The 25785-nt window shown below is 39.9% G+C and overlaps 1 protein-coding gene across 1 annotated transcript in view; it reads left to right on the plus strand.

The window, feature by feature from the left end:
• The first annotated feature begins 310 nt into the window (after positions 1 to 310).
• The window catches only part of EMB (embigin), a 47110-nt gene continuing 21635 nt past the window's right edge, over positions 311 to 25785 (plus strand). Inside the window, exons 1-3 of the mRNA XM_045787399.2 lie at positions 311 to 602; positions 12398 to 12487; positions 13873 to 13968. Of these exons, the coding sequence (XP_045643355.1) occupies positions 485 to 602; positions 12398 to 12487; positions 13873 to 13968 (304 nt within the window). The 5' untranslated portion in view covers positions 311 to 484. The remainder of the gene's footprint in view (positions 603 to 12397; positions 12488 to 13872; positions 13969 to 25785) is intronic.

Below are 25785 nucleotides of genomic sequence, written 5' to 3' on the forward strand. Positions count from 1 at the left end.
CTGTCCCATCGAAGTCAATAAGGGAACCCTGCCTCAGACGAACTGCAAAGGCAGATATAGATAGATAGATATCTACACCCCCCCCCCCCCCACACACACACGGAGTTTCAAGCTTTCCTGCAGGAGACGAGCTAGGCATCACCTGCCGCGTCTTAAGCAAGCTGGCGCCCAGACTTGCTCGCGCCGGGAGGGCGGAGGCAGGAGACGATGCGGCGCGGAGGTGGCTACTGCACATCCGGGCCCGCCCGCGGCGGCCAGCGTGCTGCATAATTGATGGAAGACGGGGCGCAGTCCTGGGTCGGCTTCGGGCGCAGAGAAAGCGTCTCAGGGGAGGAGGGCAGGCGGCCGGGCCCCTCCCACTCTGCTTTTTGTCGCGTGTCCCGCCCCCGGGCCAGGCAGCCAGCGCCGGGCCACCGGCGAGTGTGCGCAGAAACTTCGGTCACCGACGGCGGTGCGCGAGGACCGCTGCTGACCCGCCGGCGCCATGCGTGCCCTGCCTGACCTGCCGGGGCTCCGGGAGCCGCCGCCGCTGCTGCCGCGGCTGCTCCTCCTGTGCCTCCTCGCCGCGGTGCGCCGGAGTTGGGCGGACGGCAATACCACAGGTGCGAAGGCTGCAGGGCCGGGTTGCGGGGGACGGTGCGCAGGAAGGAACGCGCCAGGCTGGGTGCCCGTGGGCTGAGGGTTTGGCCGACGCGCCGGGGAAGGGTTGGTGGGGAGAGGCGCGGAGATGCTGGCGATGGTGGGTGGCGAGCGGCGGCCGCCTCCTCCCATTGGCCAGGCTTGGGTTGTCTAAGCTGGGCGAGGAGAGTGGAGTGGATGGGGCTCCTCCGCTCCAGGGATGGAATCTGGAGCGAAGAGCGCCCCGCGAGTCGGGGGCGTTGGTAGTAGGGCAGTGTCTGGGTGTTCCAAGGACGAGGGCGGCAGGGTGTGAGGGTGCGGGCGGGAACAAGGTAGCGACTTGGTTTCTGAAAAAGCGGCAGGGTTTCTGAAAGCCACATTCCCCAAGGCCAACTCCCTTCTCTTGAATCGATAGTAGATTTAAATATCACCTCCCTGCCTGGCAGGTGGGTTGGCTTTGAGGATGTTTTTTTTAGAATTGAGTTGAAATAACAGCAAACCACAACCAACTAACGAAGCAAAGGCCACAACTCGTTGGATAATGTGTGTGTGTGTATCTTCTTTTACACCATGGTATTTGAAAGCGAATTTTTTGTGGTTTTGTTTTGATTGTTTAAGAAACTTTGAAAGAGGGATCTATGTGCAAAACATTACCAAAACCAACACCAAATTTGCCATTTTAGCTTCACCTGTTTATAATTACTTTTAATGTTCAAAGTATTTCATCCGATCTACTTTCTAATGCAGGTTTTTGTGTTAACATTTTCAACGTTTAGCAGCTAATTAGGACAGTAGACTGCCAATCAGGTTAGCAAATAGTGCCTATCAGCGACTAAAATTAAGATACTCTACACAAGATTTTCAGACTTTCATAGGAATTCACTTTTATGAACTTAGAACATGTAGAGTTTTTGTATCATAAAGATAGTAAGATAATCAAAGGATAAGATCATTCAGTTTTTACAACTGTCCTTTAAAAGGCCCAGGTGTTAACAACTTAGACAAAACATTTTGGGCTGCTTCAGTTCCTAAATTTCCTTGCCCCGTTTCCTGGCCACATGCCTCTTTTTCATTTATATTATTTACAAAGAATAAATTGGGGCTTTTCCTAGATTCACTTGGGGCTTGGGGCTATTCCTAGATTCACTCCTCTTTCACTTTACACTGTGGCAGCTCTGAGGACCATTGCATTCTGGGTGAATTCGACAACTGGGGTTCTCCCACTTGGCTCTATGTTGGAATTATCTGGGAGCTTTAACAACTGCTAGCTGGATCCTGTCCTCAGAATTTTTGATTCAGTTGGCCTGGGATTTAGCCTGGAATTCAGGTATTGAAAGCTCCCTTGTGATTTTAATCACGTGATCCTAAGCAGGTTGAACACCATGCTTTAAAATTATAATGGTGTAGCGATTGCACTGCTGGGTTATTTATACTGTTGGTAGCAGGGAGTCAGGTTTAAATTGACATACAGAGCAGACTTCTAAAGAGGAAAAAGGTAGGAAACAAATGAAAGTGGAATAAATTAACAAAGTTGTAAATAAATGGGATGATGTATGTAGTATGGCAAGTGTCTGTGTATGTACACAATGTCAGTCTGGCCTCTTAGCTCCACTTAAGTTAAAATTGTAGAATGATGTGCTGTTTGAAAGGTATGAAGTTAGCACCTCATTTTAAGGCAGAACTAAAAATTGTGAAGCAACCCTACCTCATTTTATAGACTCTTTGTGGATCTCTGTGAGATTGTTTCCTCTTTGCTAAAGAGGCTGTTATGAAGTTTACTGGGTGTTTTTTTATCTAGGTCCTTTGAACTACTTGGAAATAGGTGTTCTCTAAGCCTAAGACTTTGGGTCAAATTTTAATAATAAAAATGGTTATAATTTATCATATGTACTATATAACCACTGTGTGCCAGGCATTGCACTGTGCAGTATATAACCCTATGGGTTAGCTTTTACTGTCCCTGACTTTCAGATGAGGACTTTGGAATTTAGGGAGATTAAATAATTGCCCAATATATAATTATTTAAGTAGTAGAGCAGGAAACTTAGCATTGTTCAGTCTGACTCCAACGCCTGTTTTCTTTATTTTTTTAGGTAAGCTCTGAGCCCAATATGGGGTTTGAACTCATGACCCTGAGAGGAAGGGTAGTTTGCTCTTCTAAGACAGCCAGATGCCTCCCAACCCATTGCCTGTTTTCTTAAACACAATACTCAGTTGTCTGTCCGAGATAAGCTGGCTACGTCTATGCAAGTTTGGAACCACTGACCGAGCGTGGTGTATGGATCTAAATGCTTGATTGGAAGGGAAGGGCATACTAACACACTTGGAGTTCTAGAATAAATTCACGCACAGTCTTCGCCTTAATTCTTTTAAGCAATTTCAATTAAATAAGAAAGGTAAAGTAACTTTATAAAAGCAAATATTAGATAAATTGGAATATTTAAACATCATTTTTATTACTCTTAAGTAGAATAAATTGAGGGAAGGGGTCATGTTTATTTTTTTAAAAATGTGTTTGCAGGGGAGTCATTTGAAATGATCACTTTTAGCTTCTGGAGAACATTGCTTATATACCCTCTTGATCAACCACCTTCCCTTCTAGAGACACTCCCCATCCCACATACACACACAGCACCTACCTAGCAATAAATATTTGTGAGAAAAATATTATTCAAGCACCTACACGCTTTGACATTGTGTTAGTTTGTGCCTAAGTAGAAAACTTCAGCAGCGTTTAAGCAGTTTCAAGTCATTTAAATTGTTTAAAGGAACAGATTAACTATAGCCTTATCTTTAATGGAGTTGTATCTGATGCATCGAAATTGTGACCCTAAATTATCGTCACATTTAAAATTATATAAACGTTTGTTAAGAATTAGTTCAATTGGCTCTGCCTCTTCCTGTTCTTTTGTCCCTATCTCTTATTCCCGTCTCCTTCTCTTCCTTCTGGGAATCGGTCCTATAATCATTAGGTTGGGGAATGCAGGGAGGCAACCTCCCATGTTGGAGGAAGCCAGAGGGTCCCAGATCAGGGAATTAGAGGCTGAGCCCGGTCCGGAGGGCGTCCGGGTAGGGGAGTGGCCCCATGTGGAGTACTAGAGCTGAGCACAGTGAGGTGGGTCCTCCTACAGAGGGGGCACCTAGATCTCAGCCTCAGAGCTGAGCAGAGTGACAGCTTCTACATACGGGCAGCCCGACACTGTGGTGTCTCATCCTGATCGGGGGTGTCAGTTAGGCATGCAGAAGGGCAAGCAGTGAAGGATGTCGGAGCCTGAGTGAGTGTGGAAGACATTTCTTTGGGGTCAAGAGTGGCAGTGGCAATGGGAGATTAGATGCATACAGGGAGACTGGGCAAATAAGTAAAGCTAGTAAGGGTTATAAGATTCGGGTTGTTCTCTAGAAGAAGGAAATAAAGAAGGGGAAAACTAGAAAGAATCTTGTGCTGTTGGATTGCAATTGATAGCATTAGCATAAATTCATGATTTCAGATCTGTCATGATCTATTTTTCATGTCTATATCTATATAAACAGATATAAATGCGTATGTGTGTAAATATATGTATAATGCATACAAGTCATATATTTATATATACGTGTGTGTGTATGAATATACATGCACGTATTAGCTCTGCCCACTGAGGCGGAGCAGTGATTTCCCAATAGTGATGAGTCAGATCTTGATCTTAATCTACATACCATTCTTTACTGATGGTAACTAGGACTTCCTGGAGAAATGGCTGATTTTATGAATAGGGAGGAGAAAGTGTAAGACAAGCCCTGAACCTCTTGTGCCAGAGAGCAATGAAGTGCTCAAAGAATGATGGGCCATGTCAAAAAGATACAAGAGTGAGACGGCTTCCACTGGACAAATCTGGGACAAACTGATAATAATATAACATAATATATTATACATAAATAATAATACTAATGGACTTGTATCCATTAGTATCCACTGAATAATGCCCATTGAATAATACCGGTATTCATGAGTACATACTGATATAAATTAATTAAATGAATCAATTGAAAGTTTGATGAGGCACAAAATACTACATACGTTTGAAGTGAGTTCCCACAAAATTCATAAAGTAGTATTGATGAAAAGAGAAAAAGAACGACCTTATTGTGGAGAAACCTGGCAGACATGGCTTTAAACGAATGATCAAAGTAAAAACCATCAGCAAAGAGAGGAATAAAAATTATGGACCGTCTGATTGGATGTCATGAGAACACATCACCGTTGTGATATATTTGCCAAAGGTCTACTCCAAATCTAATTATATTGCAGCATAACCATACTGGAACTGTCCTGGTCCTAAGGGTCAAGTATGTGTAAAGCTGAGACAGAGCGAAGGAGAATAGAGGGGACATGAGGGCAGCGTGTAATTCTGAACTGCAGCCTTTGGCCGAAAAGTACATCTTTAGGACTTTTGTTGAAACTTCGATGAGGTGTGGGATGAAATGGTAATGCATAAATGTCAATTTCCCAACTTTAATGGCAGTGTTGGGGTGAAGTGGAGGGGTGGGTAGGCAATGTACAATCATGTTTTAGAGGGGAATGAGTCACCAGGTCAGCAGCTTATTCTTAGGTGGTTCGGGGAAGAATTCTTTATTCTGTACTCAAAATTCTTTTGTTTCAGATCTTTTGAAAAGAAGCAAGAAGAATTTCAACTCTTTCTGAGACAGCTTTATTTAACATAGACATTAAGCCATAATGAGAGTTGAGAAACTGTCATCAGTTTATACAATTAAGTACCATTTTCGAAAGGAGTATTTGTCCTCAAACAGATTATAAGTGTGGAGGCTGTTTGTCCTGGATTGTACTCTTTTGAAATTACTTTCGCATCATTGGCCTACCATATTTCACAATATAATGTGACCCATAGAGATAAACAACTTAGGACACACACGGTGACATAGAAGAAAAAAAACCTGGGTGGCTCAGTCAGTGGAGTGTGCGACTCTTGATCTCGAGTTTGTGAGTTTGAGCCCCATGTTTGGTCTAGTAGAGATTACTTAAAATCCTAAAAAGAAAAGAAAAGAAAAAACCTCACAACGTTTTATTAAAAATAAAGCTCCCTAGGGGGCGCATGGGTGGTTCAGTTGGTTAAGTGTCTGCCTTTGGCTCAGTTCATGATCCCGGGAGTCCGGGGATCAAGTCCTGCATTGGGCTCCCTGCTCAGCGGGGAGTCTGCTTCTCCCTCTGCCCTTCACCCTGCTCATGCTCTCTCTCACTCTCTCTCTCTCAAATAAATAAATAAAATCTTAAAAAAAGAAAGAAAGAAAGAAATGATGTGTGCTGGAGCCCTAGGTTCCCCTTATAAAAAGAACAAAATCCCAAAAAACCAAAAAACTACTCCCAATAAATATAGTCACTGTTCACGCAAAAATAAAAGATCTCAAATAATATATTGTCAGTGTAGAAATAATAGATGTTATCTTTGAAAATGGTGTTATTCTTTTAATTGAACATAACATTTTTCTACAATTTTTCAAGTCGTGATTATATCATTACTAATGTATCTCTACCCCCAAGATAGAATCTTTTTTTATAGCCTTATAATGACATAGTTCTGAGATCCTGAAAGGGACTGCAGATATCTCATCTGATTGATCTTGAAGCCCAAAGTGCTTTCTTGATGTAGCAGAGCGTCTGGAGCTGGCTAATAGCTGTAACAGATTTCCTGGTTTGCATTTCAAAACTCCATCCAGCACTTAGTGCCTCTCCCTGAAAGGTCCTCAAAATAGGCCCCTGGCGGGAGGGTGTGGCCGACAAAAAGGGTGGCCAGAAATGTTCTTGCTTTAAAATATCTACACCTACCGTATATAGAACAGGACCTCAGGGCCACAGGGCCATCTGAAGATTATTAAAAATCATCCCGTTGAAGTTAATCAGAGTTGTGGATGTACCTGCTTTGAAATCAGGGTTTCTTGAACCTGACATTATTGACATTTGGGGCTGGATGATTCTCTGTTTTGGGGGCTTGTCACTGCAGAACACTTAGCAGCATCTCTGGCCTCTCCTATGTAGTGAGTGAGCTGTGTCTCCAAAAAAGTTGTGTTCGAGTCCTGACTGTTTGTACCCACGAAAGTGACCTTATTGGAAAGCAAGTTCTTTGCAAGTTAAAATGAGGTCATCCTAGATTAGGATAGACCCTTAACCCAAAGACTGTGGTCTTCATGAAAGAAACGAGAGGGAAATTTGGATACAGAGACAGACACTCAAAGGGAAGATGGCTGTGTAAAGATGGAGCCTGAGATGGGAGTGATGTGGCTTCCTACAAGCCAAGGAATGCCAAGGAGTGCTGGCAACCACCAAAAGCTAGGAGGAGGCAAGGAGGGATTCTTCCCTAGAGCCTTCAGAGGCGGCAAGGCCCTGCACCTTGATTTCGGGCTTCTGGCCTCCAGAGCTATGAGAGAATAAACTTCTGTTGTTTTAAGCTGCCACATTTGTGGTAATTGGTTATGACAGCCCTAGGAAACTACTGTAACCGATTAGATGCAAGTAGTAGCCTCCTCCAAGTTGAGACATCCAAACGTCTCCAGACATTCCTAAATGTCCTGGGGAGGGCAAACGTCAGCCCCAGTGGAGAACCACTGAACAGAATCTAAGTCTTATCAAAGAATAACCTAGTGGGTGAGACATCTGAAATACCCACAGTCTTTAGAAAGAGCAGAAATTCTAGTCAGACCTTCGGGGTTTTATTTTTTAGGAGTTTTATTTGGCCTAAGATTCACTGTTAACATATCTTAATGACTGTTTAGAGGTAGTTTGAAACAAGAGTTTTTACACCGCCCTTCAAAATGTATTTTATTGGAATAATCCTATTTCAAAGAAAAGATCAATTTGTTTATATTTCAATATGACCAAGGTTTAAAACCAGTTTTTCAAGGCTTTGTAAAAGTGCACGCTGTTCTTGTTATTAGGCTTTTTAATTGTTCTTCAGGTTTTTTTGTTGTTGTTGTTGGTCTAAAAATGGCCTTTTTTTTTTTTTAAGAGAGAGTGTGTGTGCGTGTGCGCAAGTGGAGTGGGGGAGGGGCAGGGAAAGAGGGAGAATCTTTTTTTTTTTTTAAGATTTTATTTATTTATTCGACAGAGAGAGAGACAGCCAGCAAGAGAGGGAACACAAGCAGGGGGAGTGGGAGAGGAAGAAGCAGGCTCATAGCGGAGGAGCCTGATGTGGGGCTCGATCCCATAACGCCGGGATCACGCCCTGAGCCGAAGACAGATGCTTAACCGCTGTGCCACCCAGGCGCCCCAAGAAGGAGAAACTTAAGCAGACTCCATGCCTGGCACAGAGCCCCACGCAGGGCTCAGTCTCACCACCCTGAGATCATGACCTGAGCTGAAATCAAGAGTTGGGCACCTAACCGACTGAGCCACCCAGACGCCCCTAAAAATGGCCTTTTTGCCCAGTGGTTTTCATTTTATGTAGAAAAAATATGAGCTTCCTGTTTGTTTTTTTAATCTGTCCCTGACTTAGAAAGTCTGACTTATTAATGTCCCCATCAGGAATTTATTTTCTTGCCAAACCTTCTTTTCTCTTTTCTTGACAAACTCTCTGTGTATTATAGTGTCTGGGAATCAATATAGCTTTATTCTCCCCTTCTCTTCTTTCTACTACTGCCATTGCAGATGGGATAGGAATACTGTATTCCTAGATTCCAGAAGTAGAACTCTAAAAGCACTTTTGATTAGAAATATTGGTAATTAGATACCTTAATGCTATTGTTTAGCCATATCGTGGCTTAAATGGCTTTTACAATTTGGCATGGGATCTCGTGGTTATATATAGCATTGCTTCCATGAGGAAATATATCCTGAATTCCAAACCTCTGTTTTATAAATAGTATATATTATCCATTCCTATAGTATTTTTGTCATTGGGCTCCACATTGATAATACTGTGTATCAGAATGCTAAAATTAAGATTTATTAAAAATATTGTTAATTATACATATTGGTAGCAGTCAGTGCATTATATGGAGGAGAGAGAAAAAGAGAGAGAATGATATTTATCCTAATAATAGCTTTTACTTACTCCTTTCTCTAAATGAAGTCCAGACCCTTCCAAGATCATGAAATATAATGAAGATGTTTGGGGGGGGGGGGTTGAGAGAAAATGCTTATTCTTTTTTTTTTTAAAGATTTTATTTATTTATTCGACAGAGAGAGAGACAGCCAGCGAGAGAGGGAACACAGCAGGGGGAGTGGGAGAGGAAGAAGCAGGCTCCTAGCGGAGGAGCCTGATGTGGGGCTCGATCCCATAACGCCGGGATCACGCCCTGAGCCGAAGGCAGATGCTTAACCGCTGTGCCACCCAGGCGCCCCAGAAAATGCTTATTCTTAAAAAGAGGTGCGGTTGAACTTATTTTTGATTTAGGGAAAAGCAAATCTGAAGACCCAATGCAGTGTTCTACTGTTACTTACCCTCTTTTTTTCTTCCCAATTTACTTCAATTAAAATGCAGCTCCAGAATTAAATATGTAAAAATGCTACATTAATATTTTAAGTAGAAATTATAGCATGTTTATTTCTTTTAAAAATCTTAACAGCATGAATTATAAACCCATCTATCAATGTAATATGTAATATGTGAAAAATATGTGAAAGATATTTCAGTAGAGGCCATTTTGCTATTTCACACGAACTAATAATAGGTGAAGATTAGGTTGTTATTCAGCTCTTTGACGCAGCACCCTCATGCCCCATTGCCCCTGCAGAGGGAGAAAAATCTTTAATCTTTAGAAAAGCTATTAGATGTTACTCTTTTATGTGGCATTTTTTCACTAACTGTAAAAGAAGGCCGGGTGGAAAGTTTCCCGCAATGATTAAGAGAGGGGTGAGCACGATAACTTGAGGAATGTGTGCTGTGATCTTGGCACCATCACTCAATACTAGACTCTTCTGATCCTCCCTCTTTTCTCCATGAAATGAAACCCCGAGTAACAAGTCAGAGGCAGAGCTTGGATTAAGGATCCCAAATTCCAGCCTCTCCATTTTGTGTTTCTTTTGGTGACTCAGCCTAATCCTTTTGGGGAAGTATTCAAACCACATGTGCCTGACTCTCCTGCCAGTTTCCTTTAAACACCAATCTCTGCCTCCTGCCACTTGCCCTCCTACAGAAAGCAATAAGGTTTACATTCCTACTTCTTTGATTAAAAAAAAAAAAATCTTGGCTAAGCAAAGAACTTCTCACTTTTACTCTTCTAACACCTTCTGTAGAGGGCCCTGCTTTTTCCTCTCCAGATGGGTGTACATTGCCTCTGGAAGGGGCTTTTCCCGAGGCAAAAAAAATTGCAAGAGTGATACATGTTCTTTTGCACTTGGGGCTTGTTCAGGGGAATCTGGAGCCTGATCACGATAAATGCTTTAGAGGGGATATGAAGTTAGGGGACAGGTGGTGGCCGATTTATGGATGTCTGTAGTTTTAATATATGGACTGGCCGCGGGAAATGGTCATAACAGTTAGTATATTCTGGAGCTACCCAAACTTCCCTACTCTTGAAGCTTGGCTTTTCTTTTCCCTTCTATTCTGTCAGCTTCTGTAAGCTTAGATTTTGTCCAAGCCAAGTCCGGACCTGTCTTCTCTTGTGCTAATACAGGTAGGCTCTCCCAGCCAGTCCTGATACTGAGAAATGGCAAAATAACCCCAGCCTCTGAGCTCATCTCTGTGGCATTATCTCCGCCTCTGTTCCACCTCCAGAGTCTCTCAAAGATGTAAATCAGGCTTCGTCCTCCGCAGCTCACTTGCCAAGTTGGAAAATACACGGGTTAGTTATAGTCAATACTGTGAATGGGTGGCCCTCTGAAATTTTAATGACCCTCAATTACAAATTGTGGGCCTAAATCAATATTATTATGATCCATGTGGCCCTATAGGGATCAAGTTTACCTAGCTTCATACTCTGTACCAGCATCAAGCATGTATCAGCTGCTCTCTGTATTCACCTATTTAAATGAAATAAGAAGAAGGAATAAAACACATTTTCAGCTTATGTCACTTTCTTATTGCTGTTGATAGTGTGAATACTGCTACTAATAATATGAATAAATGATATTAGGCCATCTCAAAGGATTATGGGCTTGTTTTAGGGATAAAGAGTGTGATGAGAACCCTCACAATTATAGTCAGCTCTGCAGGAGGCTAGGCCAAGAAAAGAGAACTCCCTAGCAAGGAAGCAAAGACATTAAAGCTTATGTTTTGCGAGTTTCCCAGAACGGATGATACAGAACAGCTCATTCCTTCCCATCCGCACCCTCCTGGCTTCCTATCTGTAAGTCAACAGCATCTGCTTTCATCTTCCAGAGATATTTCCTCTTAAATACAACTTCTAAGTGAGCTATGCCCAAGAATGGAAAAACAAATTTTTTTCATCAGAAAAAGAATGTTGATAGGAGCCTTTTTTGATTCTGTGTGTGTATGTGTGTGTGCACGTGTGCGTGCACGTGTGTGTGTATGAGAGAGACAGAGAAAGAGAGAGAGAGACAGAGAGACAGAAAGAATATGAATGAATGAATGTTAGATGTGAGTGGAAGAAATGTTTTGTATTCTTGATAGCCCAATGAGAAACTCAGGGCATATTTTCCTGTGTAATCACTCTCAGAGGGTGGTACGATTTACATATTAAATTCGTTAAAGGATTACTTCATGAGAAAGTGCACTCCACCTTCCAAAGCTGCTTTAGAAGTGATCAAGCCTTTGGAACACGGCTTACTGGAGAGCGGGCTTCTGCTAGATAGATCTTTTTATTAGGCAATATTGTAAAAGTTATGCATAAGCTGAGGCAACAAAGGTGATCATTAACTTTGATAATATTTTTCGTACATGTCAGAAAAGAACTGGAAATCTAATCTTGCACCAGGAGTGAGTTTCTGAGCAGAGTATTAAGAAAATGAAATTAAAAAAGGCTCAGGTTTAATTTAAATGGAATGAGAAAGTTTTAAGAGTGCAGCCAAGACTATAATCATAAGCCTTTCCCCTTTTCTGACTTATTTGATAGAGTCGGGGTAGTTTTTATGGGAGGAAAGTTCTGGTGCCCCACAAAGAACAGTAGCCAATGTACAGAAGAAGGAGAAGAAGGAGAAGGAGAAGAAGAAGAAGGAGAAGAAGAAGGAAGAAGAAGAAGGAGAAGAAGAAGGAAGAAGAAGAAGGAGAAGAAGAAGTAGTAGTAGTTGTTTCGAGCATAGTGGGAGGGAGGAAATGGAAACTTTTTTTTTCAATAAAGGTTTTGAAAAGATGAGAAGCAACAGAGGAGAACCAAAAGTCAGGTTGGTAGAGGGTTGCCTGGTGTGTAACTGAAGCTGAAAAATAAACAGCAGAAACTCTCACTGTGCATCCGTTTTTTCTTCTCTGTCCTAATTTTATGCCCTTTATTATGGTCTCTCTGTCTCTCTTTGTTTACTCATCTTCTTTCTGCCTCTTCATGTCTGTCTTCTTTTTGGCACTCTTACCTCATTCTTCAGTGTCTTCCTTTATGTTTTATAAAGAAACTACAAATGGTAGGCTAAGACAATATTTTTTTAAAAGCTACTTGTAGATCAGTAGGGATTTTTCGGTAAAGAAAAGAACATAGAAAAAGTTGGAAATTTGGTCACATTTAATAGCCCAATATATTTCTGAATATCTGTGAATGTATGAGATCTAGTTCCTCGGAGATTCCTGAAAACGTTGTTTTTCATGAATAGTATACAATATAGGATTTTAGCTGTTACAAACTAGCTTGTAGTCATTTCATCTTGATAATAATATGCAATCACGTTTTCTTTTTCTTACAGGTTCACCTCTTACAAGTCTACCCATCCGAGAAGAAATGATGACAAAATATTCTAACCTTTCCGTGGAGAGTCATAACATATCACTGACTGGTAAATGTGTTGCCTTTCAAATAATACAATGTCCCCAAAAGTTTTTATTTTTAAGTAAGCCATTGCATTTGCCTCATAAATTATTAATCCTTGCTCATGGTCTGGTGGGAGAAACACGCCAGTACCTCATAGAATTAGAACACAGTATGTGGGAATCTACTGCAATGAGGGCAGTGTGCTCTGTGTGCTGGGAGGGGGTGGCTGGCCAGACGTGGGAAGCCTAAAAAGGACTCTCTAGAAGAGGGGCACCTGACAAGAAAGGAGGGTTCATTTCGATTGGCAGATACTCCTGTGTTTTCATCAGTTCTTGCTGGTGCGTCCATTCAAATCTCCCTGCATCGAAGGGGGAATTTGTGTATCCACTGGAAGACCTTTAGGCAGGAAAATTAAAGATGCTATCAAATGAGTCGAGACAGTGCTATGGAAAAATAAGTAAAGCATTCTGTGCTGCAACTCAGCTCGGCTTTCTTTTTCACAGTTTTGGATTCCAGTAGTTCAAAAGTAATCTCAGATTTTTTAAATGAGTAAGAATAGTTGTCTATTTTAGGAACAATGTTACAGGTATAATTAGAATTTAAAATATTGTAAACGCATTTACTGAGCCAGTAACATGTTTTATCCAGTGATTTGTCCAGTTAACTGTCCTTTAGTCTTAAGAACTGTTTCTGTCTTTCTCATAAGAATGAAAGGTATGCTCCCCCATCTCCCACCTGATACTGCACTGCCCTTTTTTGGTAGAACAATTTTTTACGATTTTGTACAACTGTTTGTTCTCAGTCCCTATTCCAATATTTGGAGTTTCTTCTTTTTTTTTTTTTTAAGATTTTATTTATTTATTTGACAGAGATAGAGACAGCCAGCGAGAGAGGGAACACAAGCAGGGGGAGTGGGAGAGGAAGAAGCGGGCTCCCAGTGGAGAAGCCTGATGTGGGGCTCAATCCCATAATGCTGGGATTACGCCCTGAGCCTAAGGCAGATGCCCAACGACTGCGCCACCCAGGCGCCCCTGGAGTTTATTCTTGATTGTAAAAAGTAATTATAGGGTACCTGGGTGGCTCAGTTGGTTAAGCATCTGCCTTCAGCTCAAGTCATGATCCTGGGGTCCTGGGATCGAACCCCCAAGTAGGGCTCCTTGCTCAGCAGGGAGTCTGTTTCTCCCTCTCTCTCTGCTCCTCCCCTCTGTTCGTGCTCTCTCTCTCTCTCTTTAAATAAATGAATAAAACCTTAAAAAAAAAAAAGCACTTACAACACTCCTATGTTATTTTTAAAATTAATTTTATTTTTTCATTAATTGTATACCATATAGCTTTTTAGCTGTTACAGACTAGCTTGTAGTCATTTCATCTTGATAATAATATGCAGTCACATATTCTTTCTTCTTACAGCTTCACCTCTTACAAGTCTACCGATCCAAGAAGAAATGACAACAAAATATTCTAACCTTTCCTTGGAGAGACATAAATTTAACGTATCACTGACTGGTAAATATGTTGCCTTTCAAATAATTTTTGAAGCCATGTTTTCATGTTCTTGTTATTGATTTCCTCTGTCAGATGAAATTTTTCTTTAAAAGGGATCCATTTGATAACATAAGTTTGCAAATCCTTTGGCTATCCAGGTAATGTTGGCAGCAGCACACCCCTGACTTACCCAGTAAGGACCCTGGGGAAAAAAGGGTTAGGTGTCCAGGAAGAGAGGAAAAATGTGGACATTTTAGTTGATATGGGGCTTGTTATTTACCTTAACCTGTTTGGAGGTTTAACTCCTAACTACTCTTTTATTGTAATGCTACTATTAAAACCAGTATTCTTGCTGTTATGAAGAGACCAAGTATTCACAGTTGTCTGTTAGTTACCTTCTGCCTTAGCTTGATCAAACGTTAGTCAGGCTTTTTCTTCCTCCCAGGCCCCTGAACTTTGGTTTGCCCCAAAGCAAGCACTAATGCTTGACCCCCAATTAGTTTGTCCCATTTCCTCTCAAAAGTTCCTGCTAGCCTGCTTACCCCTCCCTATAAAAAGAAAGCATTTTCTGTTTGATTTTGAGATGCTTGCAGACAAATCCAAAGTTTGGAGCATCTTCCTTATTGCAATAGGTTTTTTGAATAAAATCTCTTCTTATATAAATCTGGATTTGTTTTTATTTGACGAAAGAAAAGATTTGACATGCATTTTGAAAGACTGGATTTCCAAGCTGTGGCCTACACGGTTGCATTTTCATGTAGTCTGTTGTTCTGATTGCCTTCCCATCAAAAAGTTTGGTCTTAGGAACTGCCTTCCAAAACATAGAAGTTAAATCTGAAGATATATTTATGCTTACGAGGAACCATAGGCTTTCTTCTTTCTGCTATCACTAGGATTTTTAATCTCCTTTATGAATGGAATGTTTTCATGTTGTCATATTATTGTTCACTTGAATTGCATATATTTCTGCGTTGTCCTTACTATTTTCTCTTTCTCTCAGGCCCTTTTAGAAATTGGAGATGAAATGTTTCTTGTAGAGAGATTCAAGTATAATACAATAGTTGCACATTTTGGACCAGCATGACATTGGCCCAGTTCTTATTTACCAAGCATACTAGAGACTGGGGGAACACAGGGTCCTGTGCCTGGGAGAAGGGGAAACATGACCTTTGGTTCATGGAAGCCGGGTTGTTTACTTATTTTATGTTTTTAAAATGTTGCTAGTTATTTACTTAACAGACACATGGGACGGACTTCATACAATGTTTATATTTCTAAATGTAACTTAATTTAGTCCTCATAACAACCCTGTGCAGTGGGTACTACTACTATTTGCAATTTGCAGATGAGGAAAAGGAGGCATAAAGAAATTAAGTGAACTGACCAAGGTCCCAGCTGATAAATCAGAGCTTGGTTTTGAATCCAGGCGGTCTAACGCCAGGGGCCATGCTGTTACTCTTTATACATGCTGTCTTTCTTCATGCCCAATTAGTCTTTTCCTTCAACAGCATTATTAAAACAATAATCTATTTTAAGGAAACTCAGATTATTTTTGAAACCATGTAAAAAGTTTCAGAAACAATGAAAACAAAACTATTTTAATTGCCTTATTCTTAAGTACGTTTGTCTTAGAAATTGCATTTGCAGAGACAATGAATATATTGGTGAAAGTATAATTGACTTGACTAAGAATAAAAGGGTTTTTTTTTTTCTTTCTGATATCACTGGGTTTTAAAACTCTTTTGATAATGGGCTTTTTTTTACATCACTGAACTACATTTCCTTTTATCAGTATTTGAAATTCATTGCTTGCGTTATAGCAATTAGAGCGTCTCTTTATTGTTACTTTTATTTTTCTTTCTTTCGCTCTGCATATTATAGTGTTTGGTATCTCAATCAGTGTGTTATAGTTTAACCAAAGAGGTTAAAATCAAAACGCCAGTGGGCAGTTTTCTTGACCATCCTGGTAATGTTGGGGTAGGCCCTCCCAATGACAAATTTTATTTACCATGTTGAAATGTGAGCAGCTGGCCTGGTGAGGTCCTGGTGAGACAGGGAGTTACACACAGCAGTCACTGAAGGAAGAGATATTCAGATTAAGGTATTGAGTGAAATTTGGGAGGACTAATTAAGGTCAGGAAAGGTAGTCATGTTGCCTAGAGCCAGACAGGCGAGAGTTAAGACCTCTCAGACTCCAGCGCCAGGTACCTGGTCCATGACATTGAGAAAAAGGGTTAGGTGTTGAGGAAGAGAGAAAAAGAAGTGGGCTTTTTAGTTGAAAAAGAAAAAGAATAGTGAATCCCTTACATTTGGCTACTTGACACTTTGTGGCAGAGAAGAGCCTAGAAGGACTCCAAGGAGGTTCGGATGTGTATGATGTTTCTCAGAGGCAGACTACCAGTCATCACACCTTATGAAAAGACTGCCGATGTACAGAGGGGAAGAGAGTGAAAACTACCATTCACAGAGAGTAATGGAAGAGGGGTCCTCAATAGTGATATAAATGGCAGTAGCTGCAAGCCACTTTTGTTTTTCACCATGGTTTCTCAGTAGCAGAAATACTGTTTGTTGTGGGGGCTGCAGGGCTGTCTGGGGGCACTCACTGGAGGATGGTTAGTAGCATCCCTGCCTCTACCCGCTAGATCTAAGTAGTTCTCACCAAGTTGTGATAGTGGAAAACCTCTCCACGTATTACCACCCACATGTCCTCTGGGGAGGCAAAAACTATACCCAGTTGAGAACCATACATAAAGAATAGCTGTGTGACAGTTCCCCATCCCCTCAACATGAGAAGATGAATGATTTAATAATCACGTGGTCATTGGGGCACATTGGTTGAGTATCCGGACTGATTTCAGCTCAGGTCATGATCTCAGGGTTGTGAGATAGAGACCCCCATCAGGCTCCGTGCTGGGTGTGGAGCCTGCCTAAGATTGCTCTCTCCCCCTCCCTCTGCTCTCCCACTCATGCATGTCCATGCTCTCTCTCTCTCAAACAAAACAAAACAAAACAAAACAAAACAAAACAAAACAAAAACAGAAAAACCCAAAAAAACAAAAAGCCCAAAACAAAAAAATACATGGTTGTGAGCACTGAATCTCACCAAAAAGTTAGACGTTGGTGCTAAGTGGCCAGCACGGGACCTCCTAGGGAAACTGATCAGTTATAATCCCATTCCTTCCCTTGTCTGCTGCTTACAAATCTTCCTAGTCTTTAAGAATTAAGTCAAAATCTACATCTTCAATAAGGTACATACAGAGAAGTACTACTCTCTCTGATATGTATTTAGCATTTTTAATTTATAAGTAAAAGTGAGTTGATGTTTAAAAATATTGAAACATTTTATTTCCAGTAATATAATTTAGAGAACCTGAAAATCCTCCTACCACACGTAGGAAATTTAAAATATTGCAAACGCTCTTTTAAATATATAACTATGTACACAAAAAGGCAGTTTTTGCTGACCAAAACTGGTGACCAGGCCTCACACCTGTGAATTGAAGTCCTGTTAGTGTTCCTTGTGTTTGTAGACAGGGCATCCCGAATTCTAAGAGCCACAGATCTAAGAAAAAGGCTTTGAATCTAGGCAAGGAGGGGAACAGGAACTGAAAGTCCCCAGAAACCTGATCTTTCCAGAAAACTGGAACTGAAAACCCCCAGAAGCTAATAAACACAGTGAAAAAGGTTTGACCTTGTAGGGGGGTGGGGTGGGGAACAACAGTGGGTCAGCACAAGGCCATGATAAGTTCGCTTCCTGGTTTTAGCTTTGTTCTGAATCAAAAACAAAGACTCCCCTGAGTCCTCAAAGTCAAAGGCCTGCCCTCAGTGGCATTTAGATTGCATATTTACTTTACCTGAGGTATACAGGAGCCTGCACGCTGAGAAATAACACAAACATGACCCTGGTTCCGCAGGAAAGCGAATAAAAAACAGTTATGGAAGGACACATTGCCAGCTCTGGCTATGGAATCTGCATTGAGGACTTGCTCACAAGACAGAAATATAAAATACAATGACACAGACCTCACGACTGAGAGCTAAGGAACAGTAGGATTAGATTGTCCAGAACTTCAGATTACAGAAATAGTAGATGGAGTTATGAAAGAAGAAATATGAAAACAGGAGAAAAGACTATTATGCTATCCCCCCCAAAAAAAGAGGGGTGCCTGGGTGGCTCTGTTGGTTAAGTGGCTGCCTTCCGCTCAGGTCGTGGTCCCAGGGTCGTAGGATTGAACCCGGCGTTGGGCTCTGCTTAGTGGAGAGCCTGCCTTTCCCTCTCCCTTTACCTGCTGCTCTGCCTACTTGTGCTATCTCTGAAGAATAGCCAAATAGAATTTCTGGGGATAAAGACTCAACTTCTCAGAGGAAGTCAAAGCCCTTTTGACCACCCTCTACTTCTGTCTCTGCTGAACTCTTTCCAGGGGTAACCTCTGTTCAGTGTATGTATGCCTAGAAACTACTGAGTACCAAGTAACATTGTTTTGTATTCTTTAATATTAGAGGTTTAAACAAACCCATATGTATTGTTCTGAATATTTTTGTTGTCAATCAGTGTGAATTCTTGAGATCTAGCCATATTACATGGACGTACCTTATTTCTTTTGCTTGTGTGCACAGTATAAACATACCAGCTTTCTTAGACATTTTCCTCTAAATGGACCATAGTTTGTTTAAATTTTTTTCTATTGCAAACCATTCAATAATGAACGCTTCTTTCTACGTATCTCTCCCTGGGCATGACTGTGTGTGTTCCTTTAGGATAAATGCCACACTGTAGAGTTGCTGAATTAGGAGTTATGTGCATTTTAATTTTAATACATACTTGCAAATTGCCCTCCAGAGTAACAGTTTACCTTTGCCCTCACTCCTGTATTGGACTGTAATCCTCCTTAGTTCCTGACCAGCACCACTTGATATTATTAAACTCTTTCATCTTTGCCAGCATGAGTGCTAAAAGCTATCTCCCTGGTGTTTTAATTTGCGTTTTGGAGTTGGACACACTTGTATGTGTGTGTGTGTGTGTTTGTCTTTTAATATCCTGTATCCATTTTCCGGTTGGGTTTATATAGTTTTTAATTGATGTGAGACAGCTATACATTTTAAATACTGATTTGTACTTGTTATTGAAATTGCAAATATTGTCTCCCAGTTGTCTTTAAACATTTACATGGTGTTTTTTGTTGCGAAGAAGTTTCACTATTTTTGTTTTCTCCTATCATTTTTACAGAAGTATTTTCATAGGAGTTTTTTACCCTTCACTTTTTAATCCTTTTGAAATACAATTTTATGTGCTGTGTGTGATAGGGCACTAACTTTATTAAATTATTATTTTTATATAGATAGCCAGGGTCTCAACACCCAGTACTGAATAGTTCTTTTTCCTACAGCTTTGAAATATCACCCTAATCATATTCCAAATTCCTATGTGCTATTCTGTTCCTTTATTATTTCAATGTTTTTCAAACATTTTAGAGAGTTGGGCAAAGTAAGAAATAAATTTACCTTGTAACCTGATTTACCACCCATGCACACACATGGGCAAACACACACACACACACACACACACATACACACACACACACACACTAAACAAAATGTTCGTTAAGCAACACCCACACCTCACAGGTGTGTTACACTGATAGTTTCTCTTCTTTTTCAGTCCATTAAAAAACAAATTTGGTGATAACTATTAACTTGACAATTCCTGACCACTAATAGTTTCCAACTTGCAGTCCAGAAAATTTTACCTATTTTATTCCATTAATTTCTTGGTATTTTCCAGCATCATTAACACGTTATTTTTTTGAAACATTATGGTACATCTTTATGTCTTTGTTCTTTCTTAAAAAATAGGTTTTTCAGTGTCCTACATTTTCACTCTTTCATGTAGATTTTTTGGAATTAAGTTCCACACGAAATACTTCTTGGATTTTGACTGATTTTTCACTGAATTTGTAGAATAATTTGGAGGAGAATTAATGATTTTATGATATTGTATTATCACCTGTAATTTAGATCTCATTTGACTTAGGATTTCTATTATAGTTAATTTTTTCCTTTTTAAAAAGTGTTAAAAAATAAAATTTATATGTACTTAAGGTGTCCAACATGATGGTTTGACATACATATATAGTGAAATGTTGCCACAGTCAACTAATTAACATATCATCTCACAAAGTTATTGTATTTTTGTATGATGAGTTTACCTGAAATCTACTATCTTAGCATATATCCAGTGTTCAATACAGTATTACTAAGTAGAGTCTTCATGCCTATACATTAGCTCTCTAGTCTTATCCTACATAATTGCAACTTTGTACTTTCTGACCAGCATCTCCCTATTTCCCCCAGCCCCCCAGTCCCTGGTAACCATCCCTTTACTATGTCTGTTTCAGTAAGTTCAACTTTTTTTCTTTCTTTTTTCAGATTCCACATATAAATGAAAAAATGCAGTATTTGTCTTTCCTTGCCTGGCTTATTTCACTTAGCATAATGTCTTCCAGGTTCATCCATGTTGTTGTAAAAGGCAGAGTTTCCTTCTTTTTCATACCTGAGTAATAGTCCATCTTCTTTACGCATCCTTTCTGTGACCACTTGGGTTGTTTCCACATCGTGGCTTTCATGAACAATGCTGCAGTGTTCATGACAGTGCAACTGTCTCTTTGGGATCCTGATTTCATTTCCTTTAGGTATATACCCAGAAATGGGATTGCTGGATCATATGGTAGTTCTATTTTTAGTTTTTTGAGGAAGCGCTATATGGTTTTCCATAATGGCTGTACCAATATACAGTCCCACCAACAGTGTATAGGAGTTCTCTTTTCTTGTCTATCTGTGGATCAGTTGTATCTCTTGTTTAGAGAAATGTTTATTCAGGTCCTTTGCCCATTTTTAAATAGAGTTATTTGTTTTCTGGCTTTTGAGTTGGTTGTGTTCCTTATATATTTTGGATATTAGCCCCTTATCAGATTATGGTTGGCAAATATTTTCTTCCATTCTGTAAGTTGTCTTTTTACTGTGTTGATTGTTTGTTATGCAGAAACTGTTTTAGTTTGATTAATTGCACATGTTAATTTTTGGTTTTGTTGCCTATGCTTTTGGGCTCATATCCATGAAATCACTGCCTGGACAGTGGGGAAGCTTTTCCCCTATGTTTTCCATTTCCCTAGTTTTATGAGTAGGATAGAAACCAAATTCTAGAATATGCCAAAGACCTAAGGAGGAAAGACAACAAGAAACCCTGACGTAGTCTGATTAAGATATTGTTGCTAGTACTGTACTCTTGATATCAGTGGCACGTAGTAGATTTTTAGTACCATCATGAATGGGTGGATGAGTGAAAGGCATGTAGCAGGTGTTCAGTAAATAAGTTTTGAATGAATGCGTAAATGAAGAAATGATGCCTTATCATTGCTAGACATTTGCCATTCCTGTTGTGATTAATTTCTCAATTTTTGCCTAGGTCCTTAAGTCATTCCCTCTAACTTTAAATCCTGGGTGGGAGGGTATGATTAGTCAAGTGGCATTGTCCTTAGCCTCAGAGAGTTAGAAGGAATATTTTTGCCTTACATGGTGATTGAGGGGGCTTTGCTTCTCATTAAAACTTACACAGAGGGGAAAGGTGTTCAGATTCTGGTTATCCAAAAATATAATAGTCCACTACCACAGTGTTGGATTAACTTTGTGTTAATTATTTGGAAATAATAGTAACTTTGATTACTAAAACAGTTTAACTATTAGTTGCATTTTCTCTCTAATTGATATGAACAGTTGTTGCAATACTGTCCTATTCCTTATGTTGTAGAAAAATGTATTAAATTATGGATTATTACTCCATGCTATACCCTCAAATTAAATACCACATTGTTGAAAACAAGAAGAAGTGTGCCTCTCTAAAATTCAAATGGAACCATGTCCCTTTTAAATTTTTCTTTGAAATAATTTTAAATCAGCTTAGAAAGTCGAGAAATAACCATTATACCTGGTATCAGTGGAATTGGAGGAAAACTGTGACCAGCAGGAACTTTGTTTAATGAATTTCAGCCAGCATCTTTTTTTTGGCTAATGTGAGAACATTCTCCATAATATTGCTGAACCTTTGAATTATGTTTGGTAAACCCGTCTTCATTTGCATAGAAGCCATCCATGTTTTCTAGTATTTCCCTTTCTTTTGATGCTGCCTGCATGAAATTCCCAAAAGTTTGAGAACAAGCTGTGCTTATAGGACGCCAGCCGCATAGTTCCTAAGTCTTGAGGGATTCCCAAGGGAGGACTTGCAGCTTGTGTGTGTATGTGTGTGTGTATATATACAGACACACATGTACATACAGACCGTACACACTTTTATATTCAGGTTGGGCTTACAACCTTTTGCGTTTCTTGTGCACTTTGGTGATTTGGTTCTAAGCTATGGAATTCAGGAACCACAGGCATTTTAGACTCTATCACGTCAGTATTATGCTGATCAGATGGCATGTAAATAACTTGGTAGATTCGGTGAAAAAAAAATGATCATGAATGGAATTTAATTTGGGAAGAGGTGAAAATTATAAGACTCAAGCAGCAGTTTTCTTTGTACAAATTTTGAATATGAAGTTTAAGATACTGTATTTTATTCTTATTCAGAGGAGTTATTTTATAAACTCAGTTAAACTCCATATGGTAAGGAGCCTTGTATCAATGGAGCAACAACATGTTAAAAATAGGATTGAGTGTTTCCCTTTTATATAGGGGTGCTGGTCTCATCTTAGAGCGGCCATCGAATTATTTCTGTAAGGATTTTAGGTGCTCCATCTATATTTTATGATGTAATTTGGGACCTCATTGACTTCTATGATAAAATAAGGGAGAGCTCCGTATTTCCTATCTCTGCCACAGCCAGAATTGTCCCATTTTACCAGTTTTTTATGTTGTGGTGCATTTAACTCTTATAAAAAAAGTTTCTGCTTTTCCAGCATGTTTGGAAACACTGTCCAATGCAAGAAATTTGAATTTGCTTTCTCCACTTTTTTCTTTTTTTTATAAAGGACCAAAGTAGACTTTTATTTCAAGATATATGATTCCTAAATGGACCCATTAAGGTCTAACTGTTCTCATTTCTTTGAACATTTCAGGTGGCTTACATGTCCATAGACTTCTAAAATTTTAATTATGAAAATAAGAGAGTATTATGAAAATAAGAGACAGATGGAAATGACCATATGACTTTAAGAACAGTCTTTTAAAAATAGAGTTCAGAAACTGAGCAAATAGGTATAGTCTTAGAAATGTCGATATCATGGATGTTTTTGCAATACTCTAAAATAGCAGAAATGCATTTCGGTTGTGGTTTTGGGGAAGTTGAAACATTGCCCATTGAGTTCAATGGACATATTAGTTTGTTGGCTAATTACAAAATATTTTAGAGGTGAAACTTTTTATGTATTTTTGATTTTCTGATAGGAAAGCAAGCTGCAGAAGCATCTGCAAAGTAACACGAGAAACACGGACATAACAGTTGGGGCTTGGAGCCTGGGCTGACTTACAGAGAGGCTACAGTGCAGTTTTAATAGAATCATGTAGTTGAAAGTGTGAATGTTTAAAATATGTTGATCATAGCATTTGTCTATCATCACATTGCTGTATTGCTGCATTATAAATTTATTTCATCTTCTATTAATATCTTCTTTCATTTAAAATCTCAGTTCAGGGATGCCTGGGTGGCTCAGTCGGTTAGGCATCCGACTCTTGATTTCAGCTCAGGTCATGATTTCAGTGTCATGAGATCGAGCCCTGCATCAGGGTCCATGCTCAGTCTGGAGTCTGCTTGTCCCTCTCTCTCTGCCCCTCCCCCTGCTTGTGGGGGTGCACTCTTGTGCTCTCTCTCTCTCTCAAATAAATAAATAAAATCTTAAAAAAAATAAAACCTCAGTTCAGTAGTTTGAAAGCGATGAGGAAGTTAATTCCATTGTCAGGAGAATTTCATACCTTTGAAAGTTGGTACACGTAATTGGTTATGAGAATCTGGACTCAGCCACACCCAAATGCGTATTCGCATCTGTCATTATCATGATGGATGATCTAGGGAAAGATAGTTAACCTTAGATAGTTAACCCTGAGTTAAGCCTCAGCTTAGGAGTGATAAAAATGATACTATCTCATAGAACTGCTGTAAAGATTAAGTGATATGAACAACATGGAACTTCAGTCAATACATGATAGCTTTTGTTATATTCTCCATTAAGATCAATATTGAGCGGAAGTTAAGTGGGAAATTTTTCAGTAATTAATATATCACTAAAAGTTTCCTTACGATAGCTCATTTAATCCTTTCTGTAGTTTCATGAAATATGTATTGTGCCATTTTACAAATGAAGCAACTGACGTGTCCAACACGAAGATACTTGGTGTTGCGCTGTGAGTCACCTCAGGCGAAGAACCTGACACGGGGCTGCTCCCTTATGAAATGGAGGGGATTATTCATATTTTAACTTCCTGATGTTTTAGGAGGCTCCAGTGAGCAGCATCACTGAAAAGAGCGTGGTGCCCTGGAGTCCTCTTCTGGAATGTAAATACCTCTGTGATGCCTCCCGCTAGGAGGGGTTATGCTGCTGTGTCTTCTTGCCAGTCCTCCAGCAAGAAAGATGGTCTGTACTCAACCCCACAAGGTGCCCAAGAAATAATGCAAGAGAGCCTCTAGAATCTCTATGGCCTACGGCGAGGCCTGGGTCTCCTCAGTTCTGAGCTGGCTGGCTTTGCCAGCATAAACCCAGGCTGGGCAGAGGCCAGCAGTAATGAGTGACACTCCGCTCAGACCCGGGGAAAAGACTCAAGAAATCTGCAAAGTCTGTGTCCTTGAAGCCACACTGAGCAGAGTTTTGCAGGATGTGAAAGAATTTTCCGTACACTTTGGTAGATGGTCTGTCTCCCACAAGGAAGGAAAAGAGGTAGTCAGGTTAGGCGGTTAAGGCCATTTTTAACTTATGATAAAGCACTTTCTGTAATGTGGTAAGATACCAGGATATGCTATATTGGGGTGAAGACAGAGACTGTATTGAGAACGCCTTCATGAAATTGACTAATGAAGTAAATTTCTTTGACAAAGAGACGGGACTAGGTTTTCAGGGTACCCCAGAGCTAAAGCTGAAGGAGGAAAATTTGTAGGAAACAGAAGCTCAGGACCAAATATGATAAATCTTAAAACATTTTCTCCTGTTACTAGTGCCTAGTATAATTTCTGGTATGCAGTAGGTGCTCAGCAAATGCACCAAAATATACAAATTCCTTCAGTGTGACCCACTCCATTTTTTTTCTCTGTTATAATTGAATCTTAAGATCTGTCTAGGTGTTTTTTTGTGTTTTTTTGTGTTTTTTTTTTTTACCTTTCTTTTTGCGCATAAAATTCAACTCAGTACTTCTGTAATTACGCGAGCAGTTATTTCGGGCATGTGCTCACAAAGCACTTCACACTAGCACGACCTCACTGTTTGCAAACGTTGCACTTGGTCATTGCTTAAGGAAGCATTTCTATAAAATTTTAAATGTAATTAAAAGTGACATTATGCTACTTAGGTTCTGGTTTTTTTCTTTCTACATTTTGGCTCTGCATTCTGCTTTTACTGATACCACGCCATCGAGCCGGCGATTGAGAAGTGTGTTTATATAATGCAGTGCCCTCTCTCAAACACAACCCTTTCATTTCCCTTCAAGAGTAACCACCACTGTTCCGGTTTTTATAGAGTCACGTCCTTGCTTTTTAAAATCGTTTTATCACACTGATGTACATCCCTAAATATTATAGTTTAGTTTTACTTTTTTTTTTAAAGGCATGTTTCTAAAGTATCTTTTCATTTTTAGGTT

The sequence above is a fragment of the Ursus americanus genome, chromosome 15 (genome assembly GCF_024610735.1).
Source record: "Ursus americanus isolate L20-20 chromosome 15, mUrsAme1.1.p, whole genome shotgun sequence".
Lineage (NCBI taxonomy): Eukaryota > Metazoa > Chordata > Mammalia > Carnivora > Ursidae > Ursus > Ursus americanus.